The sequence below is a fragment of the Ranitomeya variabilis genome, chromosome 1 (genome assembly GCF_051348905.1).
Source record: "Ranitomeya variabilis isolate aRanVar5 chromosome 1, aRanVar5.hap1, whole genome shotgun sequence".
Taxonomy (NCBI): Eukaryota; Metazoa; Chordata; class Amphibia; order Anura; family Dendrobatidae; genus Ranitomeya; species Ranitomeya variabilis.
Window position 1 is genome coordinate 1,099,555,902 of NC_135232.1, and position 21,903 is coordinate 1,099,577,804.

A 21,903-nucleotide genomic window follows, 5' to 3' on the forward strand; every position below is an offset into this window, starting at 1 on the left:
CTGGATAACTGGTTTTGCAAAAATGTATACTGTGTTTTCAATCCAAAATGCCGCAGATTACCAGCCAATCTATAAACCATAAAGCGCTTTCAATACCTTAATATAAAAGGGAATTATTGTAATATTTTGCCCGGTCTCTCTTTTTTTTTCTTTTTTTTTTTATTATTATTATTGTGAATATATATTGGAAGCTGTAAATTAAAATTAACATTTGTTGAAGCTGAAAAACACAACTTACTACAGACGTACTGTATACGCCAAAGGCCGGGCGTAATATCAGCTTGGTGTCTGAGCCAGTGTTACTAGCAATGTGCTCTTCCTGGTTCTTTGCCAAGTGACATATTAGGATCATGAGTATCCTCTGTGTACTAGCGTGCATATCTTAGGTCCCTGGATCTTTTGCCATATGATATCTTCGGATCATGAGTATCCCCTGTGTACGAGCTTGCATATCTTAGGTCCCTGGATCTTTTGCCATGTGATATCTTCAGATCATGAGTATCCTCTGTGTACGAGCGTACATATCTTAGGTCCTTAGATCTTTTCCAAGGGAGATCTTTGAATCTTGAGTATCCTCTGTGTACTAGCATGCATATCTTAGGTTTCTAGATCATTGCCACGTGACTTCTTTGGATCATGAGTATCCATCAATTAAATCCTTTGTGTACGAGTGTGCGTGAGTGGTCGACCGAAAAAGCTATGAGCCAAAGATGGGCAAAACGATTTGTGGGACCTTGGTCCAATGGCCATATCGGTAACCCGCCTGATGGGTAACCCTGCAAACCACCTCCTATTTGCCAGCACCACGTTGCTAACCTAGCGTGACGTCATTCATGCATCATGCCGCAACGTAACATTGCGCCAGGCCTATAAATCAGAAGTGGCACCTGGGATTAAAGTTGGTAGTAGGAGGTCTGAAGGGCGGCCATGCAGCCTCTCATGGACTACGAACATTTCTGCTGGACAATGGTCCTGCAAATGTATTCTCTCATCTCTACTGTTGTATAGTCGGCTATCTCAAGTGTATGGCCACTTTTAAGGTGTATTTACAGTGAAAGATTATGTTGTACCATTTCACAATAATCTTTCAGTGTAAACCGGCTACTGATCACATGCTGAAATGATCACGCTCGTTCATCGGGTGAAATTATATTTTGGCATGTGCCAAATATCATCGTTCTCGGCAGCACATTGTACTATGTAAACAGGATTCACGCTGCCGAGAACAGCGGCAGCCTATGCACACTGAACAATTTATTACAGATCATTCAGTGCACATCGTTTAGCACGGTCAGCCTGTGTAACCAGACTATTAAATGACCACCAACAGGTAAATATTTTCCGATCCACCTTCGTTTTGTACCATCAGTTGGTCCGCATATACGCACCTTTAGTCTCTTCTCCCACTTTGTGTTGCAAAAATACGATGTGAACAAAGCCCTACCAACTTTGAAAACTTAGACATTCTTGGGAGAAGTGCAATCTATCACAATGCAAATTGGTAACACCCCAATCCCTCCAGATTGTGTGACAGACTTCCAAAAAGTGCGACTATTGGAACGTAGTAATGAGTTTAGGCAAAGGGAGTTAAGAAAACAAAGAGTGGTACCATAGCATTACAGACATCTGGTGTAGAGAATTGCGACATCATTTTTTTTTTTTTGTGGCTGTGAGATAAGATTTACAATGGACCTGTCAATATTGCAGACTATATAACCAGCTCCACACTTATGGGGTCAGTACCCTGAACCAGAAGGGTGTACATGGATGTCTTGTGATGGCCAATATCTCAAGTCATGCTGCAAGGCTTGTGAAAGGATCTGACATTGACTATTTGGGTGGCTTTAGTGAGATGGTGGGTGAGATTTGCTGTCCTTTTTAAGGAGAACTCATCTGCCTTGTTTTCCCATAGGACATTGCTGGTCCCCCAATGTAGTGCCTGTTTACACCAATGTGTGTCAAGAGCAGCTCATTCGGCCATCCAAAACCTTCTCTACCCTGATGAGGGGCAAGTCCCCAGCAGTCTGTAGATGGATCTCTGGCTTGGCTTATATGCCTCGACATGTTGAAAGCCTCTATAAAGGGTTGCACATTGACTACCTCCATACGTGGCAGTAACAAGATACTTTTCTTTCCTTTTTGTGGATAGAATTAGTCTGCTTTCCTATGTAAGTAGAGACATCCATATGATACCCCAATAGCCCCCACAAAAGCACCAAATTAAAGATTGGAAAAAACACTTTCTAGCTCGTTGTGTCAGTCATCTGCTCTCTACAGGTGTGACCGCACTTAATCTTATCATCTCCACAGATCCCCTTATAATCCCAAGTTTTGTGGGACTGTGTCGTACATTGTTGAACTGTCTTCGTTCTGCCTATTGTGGTCACGTCTTGTTTCCTGTCCCTGCTCTAATCGGTAATATTATTATTATATCCTCATTAGACTGGTTGTGTGCTAAGCTACTGTTTTGTTAGACTTTTTTCCCACCAAAATGACAATTTCGGCTTGAAATTGCTCTTTCTAGTGTTTTTCATACATGAAGTTGCAACCATAGTTGGCCATTTTGAAAATTATGAAGAATTCCTTTGGTCACTTAGTCACAAATGCATGCACAGACTGTTCCCTGCTGTCTCCTGTCCCTCTCCTTTCTCCAATAAGTATTAATAGGCACTACATGCTCCCATGATATCCTCGTAATAATATGGATTGACCTTGAAAAAATATATATATATGTATAAAAGACTTATGTCAAAAGGTGCAAAATTATTTGTATTAGTCCATAAGTACACATAATCAAGACAATAATAATGTGAACAAATCCATACACCAAATTACATACGGTAGAAACAGGTGGGCAGCAGTACAACCATGGAGCAACGGAGGGCATACAATATAAGAGAACAAGTAAGGAGACCCTAAACACCCGGGTCAAAATTTATGTCACAGTATATATTGCTGAATGCAAAAAATGAGGTTACTCCACAAAAAGTTCCTAAAGGGGGAAAAGAGGTAGTGACATGTGGTTTGGCAAATCCCAATCCTTTTAATCAGTCTAATCGGTATATAGGCATGGGAGTATTGCCAAGCACTTTGTCATCCCAAAACAATTACTAAACACCACTTGTGCATATAATGGGATGATGGAAAAGCCTCTTACCCATAATTAATATGCCTGACCATTGCACCAAAGCCCTGACGTGCGTTTCGCTATTGCTTCTTCAGGGGGCAATTGCTACTGCGCAGTGAAATCCCATAAAGGAGATCCCGCGTTACACCAGTTCTCCACCCCCTCCCTTCTCACCGTTGGTGGGTGTCGTAAAGACTTATCTTCCACCCGTTGTAAAGTGAATGCACTTTAAATGGGAAATCCCAAGGGAAAATCCATTTTATACTTGTGGTGCTCTGCACCCTAGGCTTTCCGTAGATTTTCATTGATTTGATTGGCCTTGTCTTTGGATTATGATGTGGCGAGCAGTGACAAAGAAAGACACTCGGTAATTCCGTCAACAAGAGAAGGTCTGAGATCAGTCCTACAATGTTTTTATGTTAGAGAATCACTTTTGGGTAGGTCTTTCTTAAACTTGGCTTCTTTAATGGCATATTTTATCATTGGTGAAAGCTACATGTGGCCATTGATTTCTCCTGCGGGGAAAACTCTACAATTCTCTGGTGCCTATCTCAGATTTGAGTCCTCAGGGCTGGAACCAGTTTTGCCAGATTTCCACATTGGCTCATACAGGAGGCGCCACGTGTGTAACTCCAGTCTTAGACTTCATTCATTCTCGGGCAGCTTTTGGAAAGAGTTGTCCAGGTGGGATGACCCCTTCACGAGTCTCAATCGCTGACCATTCTACAGTTTGCCAGTGTACGGCAAGGTAATTCCCCCAGTCTAGATGTCCTTACACCGATAAATCTGACTGGGGAAAGGCGAGAGACGACTATCACGGCAGCACGATTGTTCGCCCATGTTGGGTAGCACTAGTTAGCCTCCATTATTTGGGGAATCTCTCTTACAAATCAGCCATAATGAACTATTGGTACCAATTCCCAGTATTAATCACACTGTAATGGGAATGTGGAGTTGTGCTCGTCGGGCACTAATAGCATAGTAATGATTCTAGCAGGCAGCTTATGAGAAGTTCTGGAGAGAAGACCTTGTCCTTTTCATGTAAACATTCAGGATCCTCCATAGGCGTAATGACCTCAGACTTAGTAACGCAGATTCTGTTATTTCCACAACACGACTTTACCAAGGACTTTGTGAGCTTGTGTAATGCTGAGACCAGAGATGACAGCCGCATGTAATGAGCTTTTTCTACACGCTTCATGCAGTCAACGGATTGTATTCAGTTATGCTAAGTAATGTCGCATTCCCCTGATTAGCACAATGTCCTCGGCCCGTCCTTGGTATGTTGTTTTGATGGAAACACTGAGACGTTACAACAGTTTAATGCTGTTTGAATGCTTGTATTATAAAACGTTGGGTGCGCGGAGTCCTAAATGACATCAGTGGAACAGGCCTAGCAGGAAAATGCTCTGACTATTATATATAGTTCAGACTATTATAAATCAAGACTATTACATATAGTTTTGATTTGCCCTTTGTTTAACCGAAATTTGAATCAGGAAACGGGCGCACGGCATCTACAGGTTTTCTCTCAGGAACCCAGCTGCAGTTATTGTACAGATCATTTTATGGTAATGCATTGAAGGGGTTGTCAAGTCATCATCTATCAGTGGGATAAGTGATAACTTACTGATTGGTAGGTTTCCCACCGCTGGGCGCTGCACCAATCCGCAGATGCTGGAATTTTGATCCCCAACAGCGGGACTCTTTTTTTTCTTTTTTTTTTAGTCTTTGTTGCAAATTGGCACAACACGTTGGACGCCCGACCCCCGCTCCATTCATTCTCTATGGGGCTGGCGGAAAAAGTCAGGCACAGAGCTTAGCAGCTCAGTATGGAATGAATGGAGCAGCGGTGTATCCCACTCATTGCCTCTCCATTCTAGCAGAGATAAAATGTCTCCGTGCTGCCGATCAGTGCTGGTCGACGTGGTCAGACATCTACAGATCAACAATCCATTAGATTGTTTTCACGATACAACCCCTTGTACCGAGAATCTGTCACCAGATTTCACAGTACAAAGTGTACACATAATTATAAAGATCTCTTAGACCTGAAGAAGCCAGTGTACTAACTTTTGAAATCCACGTAGGATTGGCTGTATTATTTCTTCCAAAAGTTTTCCTGCCTATTATTGATCCCATAAACACAGGGCAATTTTTTCGATTTTATTCTTCCTCTCCTCTTCCTCCCCTTTTTCCTCCACCTTCCTCCAAGAGTTATAATTTTTTTATGTTTCTATCAACATAGTCATACAATGGCTAGTACAATTACAGAAATATTAAAAATAAGCGTTTTTATATTTCATATGCGGCATGGTGGCCCAGGGGTTTGCACCGTTGGCTTGCAGCTCTTGGCTTCTGGATTTGGGTAATATCTACATGAAGTTTCTATTTTTTCCCTATGTGCTTTGGTTTTTTTTTCCATTCTCCCAAAATCATATTCCTTGGTTAGTCTGGAATTTCGATCATGAGCCCAAAATGGGGAGAGCGACTGATGGGATAGGCCAGAAAGCCAAAATATTCTAAAAATGACCTTCTTCTTACAATTTGTCACCCGGACAGAGTATGGCATTTGTGGTTGTCCTCTATCTGCTCCTGGGGGGACGTGCCCTGCTGTTTTCTACGTCCGGCCTCTAGGAATATTTACCTGCAGTCACTTTGTTAACTAGTAGACTTTGTTCTTGTCCTTCAGTCACCCTGGATGCCTACAAGTGGTTGGTCTGCTACCTCCTAAGAGAAAGTCATCATAAACTCCAGCAAGAGAAGCAAAGAGCCGCCAATGATTTTGATGCCAGAAATAACAGCCAGGTACAGTGTAATGCTGACAGTCTAAACCCGGGATGTCAAACTCAACTACACAGAGGGATAAAAATTATAAGCTTGGACTAAAGTCGCCTGCCAACCTTGATATTTATAAAAAAAAAAAAAAAACTGGGGAAGTTTTTCCTTATCTTTAAATATAACCATGAACCTTTTCATATGGAGACAAACTGAAAAGGACTGTCCCACAAACAAAGTAGATTTGAATTAATAGATCTTAGAATAAAATATTGGAATAATATAATATGCTAGGTAAGAGGAGTAACAAGCATAAGGCCCAATGGTCTAATGTAAATAAGTAATAACAAAGGATAAAAAACCTTGAATAGTACAGATAATAAATTATGGTGCCGACAATAGTGTCCCCAAATACAGTATGAGACCCCCAGAGTAAACTGTTCCACAATTCCCTATACACGCATGGCATGATGACCCTACTGTGCCCCACCTCAACTCCTCCAGCAAAGTATCGTGACCCCATCACAGTATGATCTCCCAACTGTAATACCCACAAAGCCATTCACACAGTATAATGGGCCCTGCATTGCCTTCCACACAGTATAATGGCCCACATACTCCTCCATACAGTATAATGGGCCCTGCATTGCCTTCCATACAGTATAAAGTTCCCACATTCTCCTCCATACAGTATAATGTGCCCACATACTCCTCCATACAGTATAATGTGCCCACATACTTCTCCATACAGTATAATGTGCCCACATATTCCTCCATACAGTATAATGGGCCCACACAGCCATTCACACAGTATAATTGGCCCACATACTCCTCCATACAGTATAATGTGCCCACACAGCCATTCACACAGTATAATGGGCCCACATATTCCTCCATACAGTATAATGTGCCCACACAGCCATTCACACAGTATAATGTGCCCACATACTCCTCCATACAGTGTAATGGGCCCACACAGCCATTCACACAGTATAATGGGCCCACATACTCCTCCATACAGTATAATGGGCCCTGCATTGCCTTCTATACAGTATAATGTGCCCACATACTCCTCCATACAGTATAATGGGCCCACACAGCCATTCACACAGTATAATGGGCCCACACAGCCATTCACACAGTATAATGGGCCCACACAGCCATTCACACAGTATAATGGGCTCACATACTCCTCCATACAGTATAATGGGCCCTGCATTGCCTTCCACACAGTATAATGTGCCCACATACTCCTCCATACAGTATAATGGGCCCACATACACCTCCATATAGTATAATGGGCCCTGCATTGCCTTCCACACAGTATAATGTGCCCACATACTCCTCCATACAGTATAATGTGCCCACATACTCCTCCATACAGTATAATGGGCCCTGCATTGCCTTCCATATAGTATAATGTGCATGCTTCCCTACTTTTGACCACACTGTTCACAACATCTCTGTTCAGTGATGTCACTATGCACATTATCCATGTACTGTGCTGTCACTGTGCACATTATCTCTGTACTGTGCTGTCACTGTGCACATTATCCCTGTACTGTGACATCACTGTGCACATTATCCCTGTACTGTGACATCACTGTGCACATTATCCCTGTACTGTGACATCACTGTGCACATTATCCCTGTACTGTGACGTCACTGTGCACATTATCCCTGTACTATGACATCACTGTGCACATTATCCCTGTACTGTGATGTCACTGTGTACGTTATCCCTGTACTGTGAGATCACTGTGCACATTTTCTCTGTACTGTACGGTCACTGTGTGCATTATCCCTGTACTGTGACATCACTGTGCACATTTTCTCTGTACTGTACGGTCACTGTGTGCATTATCCCTGTACTGTGACATCACTGTGTGCATTATCCCTGTACTGTGATGTCACTGTGCGCATTATCCCTGTACTGTGACATCACTGTGCACATTTTCTTTGTACTGTACGGTCACTGTGTGCATTATCCCTGTACTGTGACATCACTGTGCGCATTATCCCTGTATTGTGACATCACTGTGCGCATTATCCCTGTACTGTGACATCACTGTGCGCATTATCCCTGTACTGTGACATCACTGTGCACATTATCCCTGTACTGTGACATCACTGTGCGCATTATCCCTGTACTGTGACATCACTGTGCACATTATCCCTGTACTGTGACGTCACTGTGCACATTATCCCTGTACTGTGATGTCACTGTGTGCATTATCCCTATACTGTGACGTCACTGTGCACATTATCCCTGTACTGTGATGTCACTGTGTGCATTATCCCTATACTGTGACATCACTGCGCACATTATCCCTGTACTGTGATGTCACTGTGCACATTATCCCTGTACTGTTATGTATTACTAGATGGTGGCCGGATTCTAACGTATCGGGTATTCTAGAATATGTAGGTAGTATATAGCACAGGCTACGTACTATATTGCACAGTGACGTAGTATATAACACAACCGACGTAGTATATAACATAGCTACGTAGTATATAACAGAGCTACGTAGTATGTAACAAATCGTACGTAGTATATAGCAGAGTTACGTAGTATATAACACAGCCACGTAGTGTATTGCACAGGTATGTAGTATATTGGTCTGCCACGTAGTATATAGCAGAGCCACGTAGTATATAACATAGCCACGTAGTATATTGTAGAGCCACGTAGTATATTGCACAGCCACGTAGAATATAACAGTCACGTAGTGTATTGCATAGCTACGTAGTGTGTTGCACAGCTATGTAGTATATTGGTCAGCGACGTAGTATGTAGCAGAGCCACGTATTATATAACATAGCCACGTAGTATATTGTAGAGGCACGTAGTATATTGCATAGCTACGTAGTATATTGCACAGCCACGTAGTATATAACCGAGCCACGTAGTATATTGCACAATCAACGTAGTATATAACAGAACCGACACAGCCACATAGTATATTGCACAGCTACGTAGTATATAACACAGAGCACGTAGTATATTGCACAGCCACGTAGTATATTGGACAGTCACGTTGTATATTGCACAGTCACGTTGTATATTGCCCAGCTACATAGTATATAGCATAGAGATGTAGTATACAACAGAGCCCACGCAGTATGTAACACAGCCCACGTAGTATATAGCAATGTGGCCACTATATGCGTGGTTAGAAAAGACTTAAAATAAAAAATAAACATATACTTACCTTCCGAAGGTCCCTTGAAGTCCTGGCGCCTGTGTGCGGTGCACGGGGCAGCTTCCGGTCCCAGGGTTGGTATGAGCGCAGAACCTGTGATGACGTCGCGGTCACATGACCGTGACATCATGGCAGGTCCTTCTCGCATAGCATCCTTGGAACCGGAACCTACCGCTTGCCGAGGACCGCACGCGACGTCAGAGGGTGAGAATAACCTTTTTTTATTATTATTTGTAACATTAGATCTTTTTACTATTGATGCTGCATAGGCAGCATCAATAGTAAAAAGTTGGTCACACAGGGTTAATAGCTGCGTTAACGGAGTGCATTACACCGCGGCATAACACGGTCCGTTAACGCTGCCATTAACCCTGTGTGAGGGCTGACTAGAGGGGATTATGGAGCGGACACTGACTGCGGGGAGGAAGGAGCGGCCATTTTGCCACCGGACTGTGCTCGTCGCTGATTGGTCGTGGCTGTTTTGCCGCAACCAATCAGCGACTTGGATTTCCATGACAGACAGAGGCCACGACCAATGAATATCCGTGACAGCCAGACAGACAGAAGGAAAGAAAAACAGAAGTGACCCTTAGACAATTATAGTAGACTAGATTGTGGCCCGATTCTAACGCATCGGGTATTCTAGAATATGCATGTCCCCGTAGTATATGGACAATGATGATTCCAGAATTCGCGGCAGACTGTGCCCGTAGCTGATTGGTCGAGGCATCCTTTATGACATCATTGTCGCCATGGCAACCATTATGACATCTACGTCGATACTGTGCCCGTCGCTGATTGCTCGAGGCCTTGCGGCCTCGACCAATCAAAGACGCGGGATTTGCAGGACACACAGAAAAACCCTTAGACAATTCTATATATAGATTATTTTACTATGACATCACTGTGTGCACTCTTCCCGCCATGTGATATCCTTTTGTATGTCCTCACTGTATTAGTTGCATTTTCCTGCATGTTTTCATTTGGAGATATGGATTGCTAAATAAATGTAAGTGTCCTTTGTCAGCCATAACATGTTTTCTCTTATCTTGAAGGCATACTACTGTCGCTCCTTGGCCTTGGCATTTATTGAACACACAGTTCTCCAGAGATACTATGATTACATCCATGACCCAAGCACGCCCGGCTCACTGCAGCCCGTCCTGAAGAAGCTGTGCTGCCTTTATGGACTGTGGTCCCTGAGCAAACACATCGCCGTGCTCTACCAAGGTGAGGACCTCCTCCGTGCACCGCGCCTGCAAAGTACATGTCCACATACGCTCTCCTGAATTAAAGGGGTTGTCCTCCTATATCGACATATGCAGATAATAGAGGCCCCCGATAAGGACGCGCTCTTCTATTATCCTGTCTGTACAATGCGCGGTTCATGATGGAGTGCGTTACTAGATACATCACAAAGGTCACCAGTAACGGCACGGCGTACATGCAACCGCAGGATGTTGTGAGCAAAGACCGTGGAGATTTCTGCAAAGAGAGGCTCAGTAATACATTTTACATCTGCAGATGGCACTTTCATCATTTATGCAAAACGTTGCGGCTTAGACATAATAATGGCCGTCCTCACTTAGGGGGAAGTAGCTTCCACCATAGCAATGTATAACAACAGCGGTCTGGGGTGTCCTTTCTTATTTACGAATACAATGGGCATCCACAGAATGGGGAATTTTTCTGTTAACATTTATCAGCAAAAGTGGCGAGAAGGTTCCATAGTGCTCCCTGGAAGGAGCCATCTTTCTGGCAAAAGTCAGATCTGAACTTCCAGGTTGGGCACATACCCCCGGTGGTCCTCCTCGCTGTGTGTTATCGGGAGGTCTCGCTCTTTGCTCCCAGCCCAGCGCTGTCACATTCTATACTAAACAGTTATTAGACAGTAACCGCTCTCATGATATTATCGTCTGGTAACTGGATAGAACAGTACATGGCAGAGCGGGGTTAGCGCAAAGCAGCCATATGTACAGTACATTACCCTTCTGCTCTGACATCACTATGTGCATTACTCCTCTGCTCTGACATCGCTATGTGCATTACTCATCTGCTGTGACGTCACTATCTGCATTACTATCTGCATCAATATCTGCATTACTCCTCTGCTGCGGGATCACTATGTACATTACTCCTCTGCTCTGACATCACTATATACATTACTCCTCTGCTGTGACATCACTATATACATTACTCCTCTGCTCTGACATCACTATGTACATTACTCCTCTGCTCTGACATCACTATGTACATTACTCCTCTACTGTGACATCACTATGTGCATTGCTCCTCTACTGTGACATCACTATATACATTACTCCTCTGCTCTGACATCACTATGTACATTACTCCTCTGCTCTGACATCACTATATACATTACTCCTCTGCTGTGACATCACTATATACATTACTCCTCTGCTCTGACATCAGTATGTGCATTACTCCTCTGCTCTGACATCACTATATACATTACTCCTCTGCTGTGACATCACTATATACATTACTCCTCTACTGTGACATCACTATGTACATTACTCCTCTGCTCTGACATCACTATATACATTACTCCTCTACTGTGACATCACTATGTACATTACTCCTCTGCTCTGACATCACTATGTACATTACTCCTCTGCTCTGACATCAGTATGTGCATTACTCCTCTGCTCTGACATCACTATATACATTACTCCTCTGCTGTGACATCACTATATACATTACTCCTCTGCTCTGACATCACTATATACATTACTCCTCTGCTCTGACATCACTATATACATTACTCCTCTGCTGTGACATCACTATATACATTACTCCTCTGCTCTGACATCACTATATACATTACTCCTCTGCTCTGACATCACTATATACATTACTCCTCTGCTGTGACATCACTATATACATTACTCCTCTGCTCTGACATCACTATGTACATTACTCCTCTGCTCTGACATCACTATATACATTACTCCTCTGCTGTGACATCACTATATACATTACTCCTCTGCTCTGACATCACTATGTACATTACTCCTCTGCTCTGACATCACTATGTACATTACTCCTCTACTGTGACATCACTATGTGCATTGCTCCTCTACTGTGACATCACTATATACATTACTCCTCTGCTGTGACATCACTATATACATTACTCCTCTGCTCTGACATCACTATATACATTACTCCTCTGCTGTGACATCACTATGTGCATTACTCCTCTGCTGTGACATCACTATGTACATTACTCCTCTACTCTGACATCACTATATACATTACTCCTCTGCTCTGACATCACTATATACATTACTCCTCTGCTGTGACATCACTATATACATTACTCCTCTGCTCTGACATCACTATGTACATTACTCCTCTGCTCTGACATCACTATGTACATTACTCCTCTGCTGTGACATCACTATGTACATTACTCCTCTGCTCTGACATCACTATATACATTACTCCTCTGCTGTGACATCACTATATACATTACTCCTCTGCTCTGACATCACTATGTACATTACTCCTCTGCTCTGACATCACTATATACATTACTCCTCTGCTGTGACATCACTATATACATTACTCCTCTGCTGTGACATCACTATATACATTACTCCTCTGCTCTGACATCACTATATACATTACTCCTCTGCTCTGACATCACTATGTACATTACTCCTCTACTCTGACATCACTATGTACATTACTCCTCTGCTCTGACATCACTATGTACATTACTCCTCTGCTGTGACATCACTATGTACATTACTCCTCTGCTCTGACATCACTATGTACATTACTCCTCTGCTGTGACATCACTATGTACATTACTCCTCTGCTCTGACATCACTATGTACATTACTCCTCTGCTCTGACATCACTATGTACATTACTCCTCTGCTCTGACATCACTATGTACATTACTCCTCTGCTCTGACATCACTATGTACATTACTCCTCTGCTCTGACATCACTATATACATTACTCCTCTGCTCTGACATCACTATGTACATTACTCCTCTGCTCTGACATCACTATGTACATTACTCCTCTGCTCTGACATCACTTTATACATTACTCCTCTGCTCTGACATCACTATGTACATTACTCCTCTGCTCTGACATCACTATATACATTACTCCTCTACTGTGACATCACTATATACATTACTCCTCTGCTGTGACATCACTATGTACATTACTCCTCTGCTCTGACATCACTATATGCATTACTCCTCTGCTCTGACATCACTATATACATTACTCCTTTGCTCTGACATCACTATATACATTACTCCTCTGCTCTGACATCACTATATACATTACTCCTCTGCTCTGACATCACTATATACATTACTCCTCTGCTCTGACATCACTATATACATTACTCCTCTGCTCTGACATCACTATTTACATTACTCCTCTGCTCTGACATCACTATATACATTACTCCTCTACTCTGACATCACTATATACATTACTCCTCTGCTCTGACATCACTATGTACATTACTCCTCTGCTGTGACATCACTATGTACATTACTCCTCTGCTCTGACATCAGTATGTGCATTACTCCTCTGCTCTGACATCACTATGTACATTACTCCTCTGCTCTGACATCACTATGTGCATTACTCCTCTGTTGTGACATCACTATGTGCATTACTCTTCTGCTGTGACATCACTGTGTGCATTACTCCTCTGCTGTGACATCACTGTTTGTATTATTTTTCCTCTGTGACATCACTGTGTACGTTATCCTTCTGCTGTGACATCACTATTTGCTTTATTTCTGTATTGTGACATCACTTGGTGCTTAGCAGTCTAGTTTGACGTCACTGTTTTGCAATCCAATTATTAATCATAAAGTGAATATCTCTTTATTATCCTCTTAATTCCTGCTGCTGTTTTGCAGGTGGATACTTCTCCGGCGAACTACACGGCAGAATCGTGCAGGACGCAATTCTGGACCTATGCGCTCAGGTTGTATATATATATCGGTGCTGAAAGGTTCACGTCTTGCACATTTTTGGATAAGTCGCCCGTCTCACGCTTTTTGCAATAAGAACCACCTGAACTACTCATGCATCCCAAATATTCTCTCTGATAATGTGGGGGCGCTGGGGTACAAGGGTTCAAGTCATAAAACTTTAGATGACATTAAAGGGGTTCTCCAGTGATAACTTATCACCGATCCACAAGATAGGAGACCACTTATTGATGGATGGGTGGACGGCAGTAGAGACCGGCACCAATCGGCAGAACAGAGAGCTTTTATTCCCAATAAGTCACTTTTATCCCCATTAGACTAGCTCGGCATGTCAAACCCCCAACTACCGCTCTTCCATTTATTTTCTATGGGACTTCTGAAAAACAGAGCGCAGCAGCCCTATAGGGAATGAATGCAGCGGTGGTCGATCATGCGCACTGCTGTTCCATTCTAGTGGGGATAAAAGTGCTCTGTTCCTATCAGTGCAGGTCCCAGGAGTCAGACCCCCGCCGATCCACAAGGTACCACCTAAACTGTGAATCGGTGATAATTTTGTATTCCTTTACAGGGACTTTGTCAGCAGAGAATGACTGTTCAAGCCAAGCACAGGCGCTTGGTGCTTCATGGCGTGGTCAAACAATTATGTACACCTCCCCACCTGCTTGTTTTCCCTCTATCTCCGTCCTTCCTTCTTCTTTGGTTGACCGCTCTGGCTTTATAGAGAAGGGTGGAGATAGATGGAAAACACACAGGCGGAATGGCGCTCTTAAATGACTGCCCCCTATGGTGCACCGAGCGCCTGTGCTTGGTATGAACAGTCATTCTGTGCTGACAGAGTCCCTTTAAGTTTATGACTTGGAGCATTTGTGGCTGGTAGATAAACACTGACCATAGAGGGTGCACGTGGTACCTAGTTCCCACCAGACTGTCCCACGTTTCCATATATTCTAGATCTTCGGGATCCATATAGATCATCTCATTTTGTCGGAGTTAATCTCCCCACCAACGCTGAGCCTTTTTTAAATGCTCTAATTCCAAATGTTTCCAAAAAAAGTTGATTTATTTACTTTTTTCTGGCAGCTAAAACAGCCATAGCCAGAAACTGGAGGGCGCTCTCGGTGCTTCTGGACCTCATTAAAAACTAACTAGGAAGGAGAATAGTAAATGATAGACGTACGAGCTTCCTACTGACTGCCAAAGAAGTCACACCGTCTGGCAGCCATGGTTTCTTGTTTGGCAGGTCCGTCACAGTGACTATGAAGTTGTTCTCTTGCACCATATGGTTTAAGTATACTACAGAATCTCTCCTCTTATAGGCAATGTTCCAAAGTCTCATATGTTTGAATGTTTACCCCAGGTATTCAACCCGGGAGGCCGGGACCCAGCATGGCTAAAAAATCAGAAAAAAAATATACTGGCCTGCTGACACTTTTTTGTGCCATTCTAGGTCTCCTGCTGGTCTCTGTGCCTTCTCTTCTGTCGAGTACATAACGTGACCTCTGCAGCCAATCAATGGCTACAGCAGAGAACGTCACCCCACTGCTGAGGCCAATGATTGGCCAGAACAGTCATTTGATTTCTCCAACTAATGAAAAGGCTTGGAGACTGGTGGAGGACCAGTGGATCACTACGGAGGGAGATCAGTGGAGCACTATGGAGGGGGATCAATGGAGCACTACAGAAGGGGATCAGTGGAGCACTACGGCAGGGGATCAGTGGAGCACTACAGAAGGGGATCAGTGGAGCACTACAGAAGGGGATCAGTGGAGCACTATAGAGTGGAATCAGTGGAGCACTACAGAGTGGGATCAGTGGTGCACTACAACATGGGATCAGTGGAGCACTATTGCGGGGGATCAGTGGAGCACTATGGCGGGGGATCAGTGGAGCACTATGGCGGGGGATCAGTGGAGCACTATGGCGGGGAATCAGTGGATCACTATGGCGTGGAATCAGTGGAGCGCTATGGCAGTGGATCACTATGGCGGGGGATCAGTGGAGCACTATGGCGGGGGATCAGTGGAGCACTATGGCGGGGGATCACTATGGCGGGGAATCAGTGGAGCACTATGGCAGTGGATCACTATGGCGGGGGATCAGTTGAGCACTATGGCGGGGAATCAGTGGATCACTATGGCGGGGAATCAGTGGAGCACTATGGCAGTGGATCACTATGGCGGTGGATCAGTGGAGCACTATGGCGGGGGATCAGTGGAGCACTGTGGTGGGGGATCAGTGGAGCACTGTGGCGGGGGATCAGTGGAGCACTATGGCGGGGAATCAGTGGATCACTATGGCGGGGAATCAGTGGAGCACTATGGCAGGCAGTGGATCACTATGGCGGGGGATCAGTGGAGCACTATGGCGGGGGATCAGTGGAGCACTATGGCGGGGGATCACTATGGCGGGGAATCAGTGGAGCACTATGGCGGGGAATCAGTGGAGCACTATGGCGGGGAATCAGTGGAGCACTATGGCGGGGGATCACTATGGCGGTGGATCAGTGGAGCACTATGGCGGGGGATCAGTGGAGCACTATGGCGGGGAATCAGTGGATCACTATGGCAGGGAATCAGTGGAGCACTATGGCAGTGATCACTATGGCGGTGGATCAGTGGAGCACTATGGCGGGGGATCAGTGGAGCACTGTGGTGGGGGATCAGTGGAGCACTGTGGCAGGGGATCAGTGGAGCACTATGGCGGGGAATCAGTGGATCACTGGCGGGGAATCAGTGGAGCACTATGGCAGTGGATCACTATGGCGGTGGATCAGTGGAGCACTATGGCGGGGGATCAGTGGAGCACTGTGGTGGGGGATCAGTGGAGCACTGTGGCGGGGGATCAGTGGAGCACTATGGGGGGGAATCAGTGGATCACTATGGCGGGGAATCAGTGGAGCACTATGGCGTGGAATCAGTGGAGCGCTATGGCGGGGGATCAGTGGAGCACTATGGCGGGGAATCAGTGGATCACTATGGCGGGGAATCAGTGGAGCACTATGGCAGTGGATCACTATGGCGGTGGATCAGTGGAGCACTATGGCGGGGGATCAGTGGAGCACTGTGGTGGGGGATCAGTGGAGCACTGTGGCGGGGGATCAGTGGAGCACTATGGCGGGGGATCAGTGGAGCACTATGGCGGGGGATCAGTGGAGCACTGTGGCGGGGGATCAGTGGAGCACTATGGCCGGAGATCAGTGGAGCACTACGGAGGTAAATCAGTGGATCGCTATGGAGGGGGATCAGTGGGTATGTATTTTTTTATGTTTTCGAAAGATAAAACAAATGCTAGATAAATCCTTTAAGAATTGTTAATGAATATGGCTGTCAATTGTCAGTGGCTTATCCTGTATTTTTTCCTTACTGGAAACATTTTTTAAATACATTTTGATACAATTTTTTTTGGGGGGAAAGTAATGGCTGCGCCTAAACAGTGAAAATACCCAGATCCATGGGTACTTAGTATCCATATGGTGCAACAGAAATTAGATCCAGTCTTAGGTTCTTTGTTTTTAACTGCCAGGAATACTCCATCTACATAAAGAGTATCCGTCGTTTTAATTTTTGTTTCAGAATACGATAGTTCAGATGAGAAGAAGAAACTTTGTGATATATTTTACATGAGAAATCTACTTCTTCCTCCTCCTGGCCTGATCATTTAGGCAGAAGAGATGACAGTTGGTGCTCATAAAGTTCTATGTAGAAATGTAACTGTCTCTTCAGGAGAACTTGCGGCAGAATGTGTCCTCCTCTAGCTTCTCCCTAGAGTACGAGAACCAGCTGCCATCTCCTATCTCAGAAATAAGGAAATCTCTCTGCACTGAATACACATTTTACACATTTTACCCATAAATTGAGAATTTTGAGAATGAAAGCTCAGTCCAGGAGGAGAAAGAAGCAGATTTCTCTGATAAGATATATTACGAAGTTGCTTATTTTCATGTTTACTATTGATTTATGTAATAAAAATTCCAACAGCCGTTACTTCTTAAAGGCGCAGAGATGGTGAAGTGACGAGAAAGCAGATATCGTACAGCATGCCAGTTAGTTCAGATTTGATCTTTCTTTTTTTTAAAACTTTGTATGAAAAATTAAGGCGGGACAGCTTGGATACATGGTATGTCTCAGTGACAAGCCTCTTCGAAGTGTGGCCCTTGAGGTGATCAGCTGATCATCTTGGGTCCTACTTTTGGCACCGCTGGCAGCTGATAGTGCCCTACAAAACTGGAAGGGAACAGTGGTATTACCTGGCCGCATTTCAGAAGGATGGCATCATTGAATACAAGGATGATTCGAGTCCCCCAAGAGATGATCATATAGCCGGACCACCCTAGAAGCTGAGTTTTTCTTACATCAGGTAGAAACGTCCAGCTTTGATAACCTCTCAGTTGCACATTCTAGTTTCTCCACCATTTTTACGACCTCTGCTTGCTGTCAGTAAATAAGCCTGAAGTTCTGCTCCCCGTGTGTCACATGCACAGCTTCACATGGTAATAGTGAATCACGCAAGAGCAAATCGGGGCAAAGTGCCGAAGGGCTGAATACACCCTACGCCCGCCATCCCACGCCCAACGTATGCACGAATACAAAGGTGGAGGACAGAGACTCTGTCTTCTACCAATCAGCGTGTATGACTGAGACAACAGACGTGATGACGTCACTACGTCTCGTCTGCTGTGCGTAGTGTTGGTGCATACAGCAAACGCAGGGGCAAAGCGTTGGGGGAATGGGTGTGGGGAATGCCTGTATATAGGGGGCTATGTGAGGGCGCATACTGTATATAAAGGGCTATGTGGGGCCTCACACGCTATATAGGGGCTATGTGAGGGCTCATACTGTACGTAAAGGGCTATGTGGGGGCCTCACACGCTATATAGGGGCTATGTGAGGGCTCATACTGTACGTAAAGGGCTATGTGGGGGCCTCACACGCTATATAGGGGCTATGTGAGGGCTCACACTGTATATAAAGGGCTATGTGGGGGCTCACACTGTACATAGGGGCTATGTGGGGCTCATATTGTATATGAAAGGCTATGTGGGTGCCCATATTGTATATAGGAGTCTATGTGGGGGCTCACACTCTATATAGAAGTCGATGTAGGGGTTCATTCTGTATACAAGGGGCTATGTGGGGTCTCATACTTTATATAGGGAGGCTATGTGGTAGCTCATACTGTATATAAAGGGCTATGTGGGGGCTCACACTGTATATAGGGGCTATGTGAGGGCTCATATTGTATATAAAGGGCAATATGGGTGCCCATATTGTATATAGGAGTCTATGTGGGGGCTCACACTGTATATAGAAGTCTATGTGGGGGTTCATTCTGTATATAAGGGGCTATGTGAGGACTCATACTTTATATAGGGAGGCTATGTGGGAGCTCATACTGTATATAAAGGGCTATTTGGGGGCTCTTACTGTATATAGAGGGTACTATGTGGAAACTTACATTGTATAAGAGTATGTGCACACGTTGCGGATTTTGCTGCTGATCCCCAGCAGATTGGCCGCTGCGAATTCGCAGCAGTTTTCCCTGAGTTTACAGTACCATGTAAACCTATGGAAAACAAAATCTGCAGTGCACATGCTGCGGAAAAAACCATGCGGAAACGTAGCATTGTTTATTCTGCAGCATGTCAAATCTTTGTGCGGATTCCACAGCGGTTTACACCTGCTCCATAATAGGAATCCACAGGTGTAAAACCGCAGGTGGAATCCGCACAAAAACCGCAAAAAAAACTCTGTAAATCCGCAGTAATTATGCAGGAAGTCCGCAGTGCGGTTTACCTGTGGGTTTACCAAAATCAGTCTGGAAAAATCCGCAGAGTAATCCGCAGCGTGTGCACATACCCTCAAAGGGGCTATGTAGGGGCTAGTACTGTATACAGTGGGGCTATGTGGGGGCTTCAAACTGTATATGGGAGGCTATATGAGGGCTCTTACTGAATATAGTGAGGTCTCATACTGTATATAGGAGGCTATGTGAGGGCTCATACTGTATATACGGAGTCTATCTGGGGGCTCATAATGTATATAGGGGTGCATACTGTATATAGGAGCAATGTGGGGTCTCATACTGTATATAGTTGGGCTTTGTGGGGGCTCATACTGTAAATCTGTAAATAGGGGCTGTGTGGGACTCATACTGTATATAGTGAGGCTATGTGGGGTCTCATAGTATATATAGGAGGTGCATACTGTATATAAAGAGCAATGTGGGGTTTCTTACTGTATACAGTTGGGCTTTGTTGGGCTCATACTGTATATAGGGCTCATACTGTATATAGGGGATATGGGGGCTCATACTATATATAGGGGATGTTGATATACTTAATTCTGCTCAATACTTAGTGATGCAATTAATATAAAAGAATAATTAATGTCAAATTAATGTTCAGCAGAATTAATTTCAGCCTATTGTTTCGGCCTCCGCCATAGTCACGGTCTCTCATATCGCCTGTTAGGAAAATGAATTGCCCACCCTTGTGCTAGAGCGTTTCCTGACTGAAAGCTCCAAGTCTTTGCCGAGACTGATACATTGTAACGAGCTCAGCTATGTGAGTAAGGCAAAGTCAGGAGTGAATATCAACCTCAATTTCTATTCACTGACAGCCAGCACAGTTTAGAAAATGTGGAGGAATTAAGGAACAATGGACTGGAATCATCCAGAGGTTTTTGCCAGTTTTCTGGTTTAAAACGTTGCAAAATTTTTTGCGCAGCTGGAAGTTACCCAGAAAGTTTTTGACTTTTGGTGTCTTTTTTACGACAGTCCTAGCCAAACTTTTTGAAAAGTAGGTAGAACTCAGACAGTGCCCAGCAAGTTCATCATTTATGCTACAAAAGTGATATAATTTACGACATGAGGGTACGTACACCGATCCATGCTCGGCGCACACTTCGCACAATAGATAAAAGATGCGCCACATTTAATAAAGTGGCGCACGCCTTGTATTGAATTTGACGCAGCGCTCCCGTCTTTAAGGCTGGCGTACAAAGCGCCACTTTTATGAATGGGGGCCAATGTATATGAGACCACCGATAAGGAGTCGGACACAAGGAGTTAAATCGCATCTCCAACTCTGCTCCATTTGTTAGCCTGTCCCGCTGCTCGTTAGCCGGTTTTCTCCATCATCATCTGTTTTTCTCCGTTTCTCATTTATGTTTTTCTCGGCCCCTCGAGACTGAATATATTTTGCCAGAAGCCGGTTTATTGCATGGTGCGGATTACACGGCAGCGGCAGTTCTGTGCCGCAGATCACATGGAACTCCGCTGCTGCCGTGTAAAGGTTAATGAGACGCACAGAGATTTTGCAATAAATGAAAAAAAAATTTCAATGGCGGCTCCAGGACAATAAAACCCGAATCCTGCGCTCCCCTAAACAGCGTGACCACTCGCATTACACTCCTCCGTGTAATCTGCAGCGAGCGTTCACGTCTCTGTTTTGCTCATGTTACTATGGAAAGTGATGACCGCTGCCAACATTTTTCTTCTTACAACGCAGCTGAAGGACGACGCCGTGTCTCTCGTGGACGCCATTGCACCTCCAGATTTCATCTTGAACTCCCCCATCGCCAAAGCAGACGGAGAGGTAAATCCACAGCAGACGAAATAAGTTCTTTGCTATAAAATGTCAATATAGTTCATCCATTTTTCTAGAATTGTTCTCGTTTGGATGCCGTAGTGCAGGTCCAGATGTAGTAGAGCTGTGTTTCTCATTTAAAGGGATGTTTGCGCCGTAGACATTTCTGATTTATCCACATCTGTGGGGCCGGCACCGATCTCCAG

The 21,903-nt window shown here is 44.4% G+C and overlaps 1 protein-coding gene across 7 annotated transcripts in view; it reads left to right on the plus strand.

Annotated features, from left to right (window-relative positions):
* The window catches only part of ACOX3 (acyl-CoA oxidase 3, pristanoyl), a 94,499-nt gene that overhangs the window by 67,086 nt on the left and 5,510 nt on the right, over positions 1-21,903 (plus strand). For all 7 annotated transcript variants that reach the window (XM_077280068.1, XM_077280072.1, XM_077280071.1 and 4 more), the window contains 4 exons: positions 5,820-5,935; positions 10,167-10,341; positions 14,038-14,105; positions 21,620-21,706. In XM_077280068.1, coding sequence (XP_077136183.1) covers positions 5,820-5,935; positions 10,167-10,341; positions 14,038-14,105; positions 21,620-21,706 — 446 coding nt within the window. The remainder of the gene's footprint in view (positions 1-5,819; positions 5,936-10,166; positions 10,342-14,037; positions 14,106-21,619; positions 21,707-21,903) is intronic.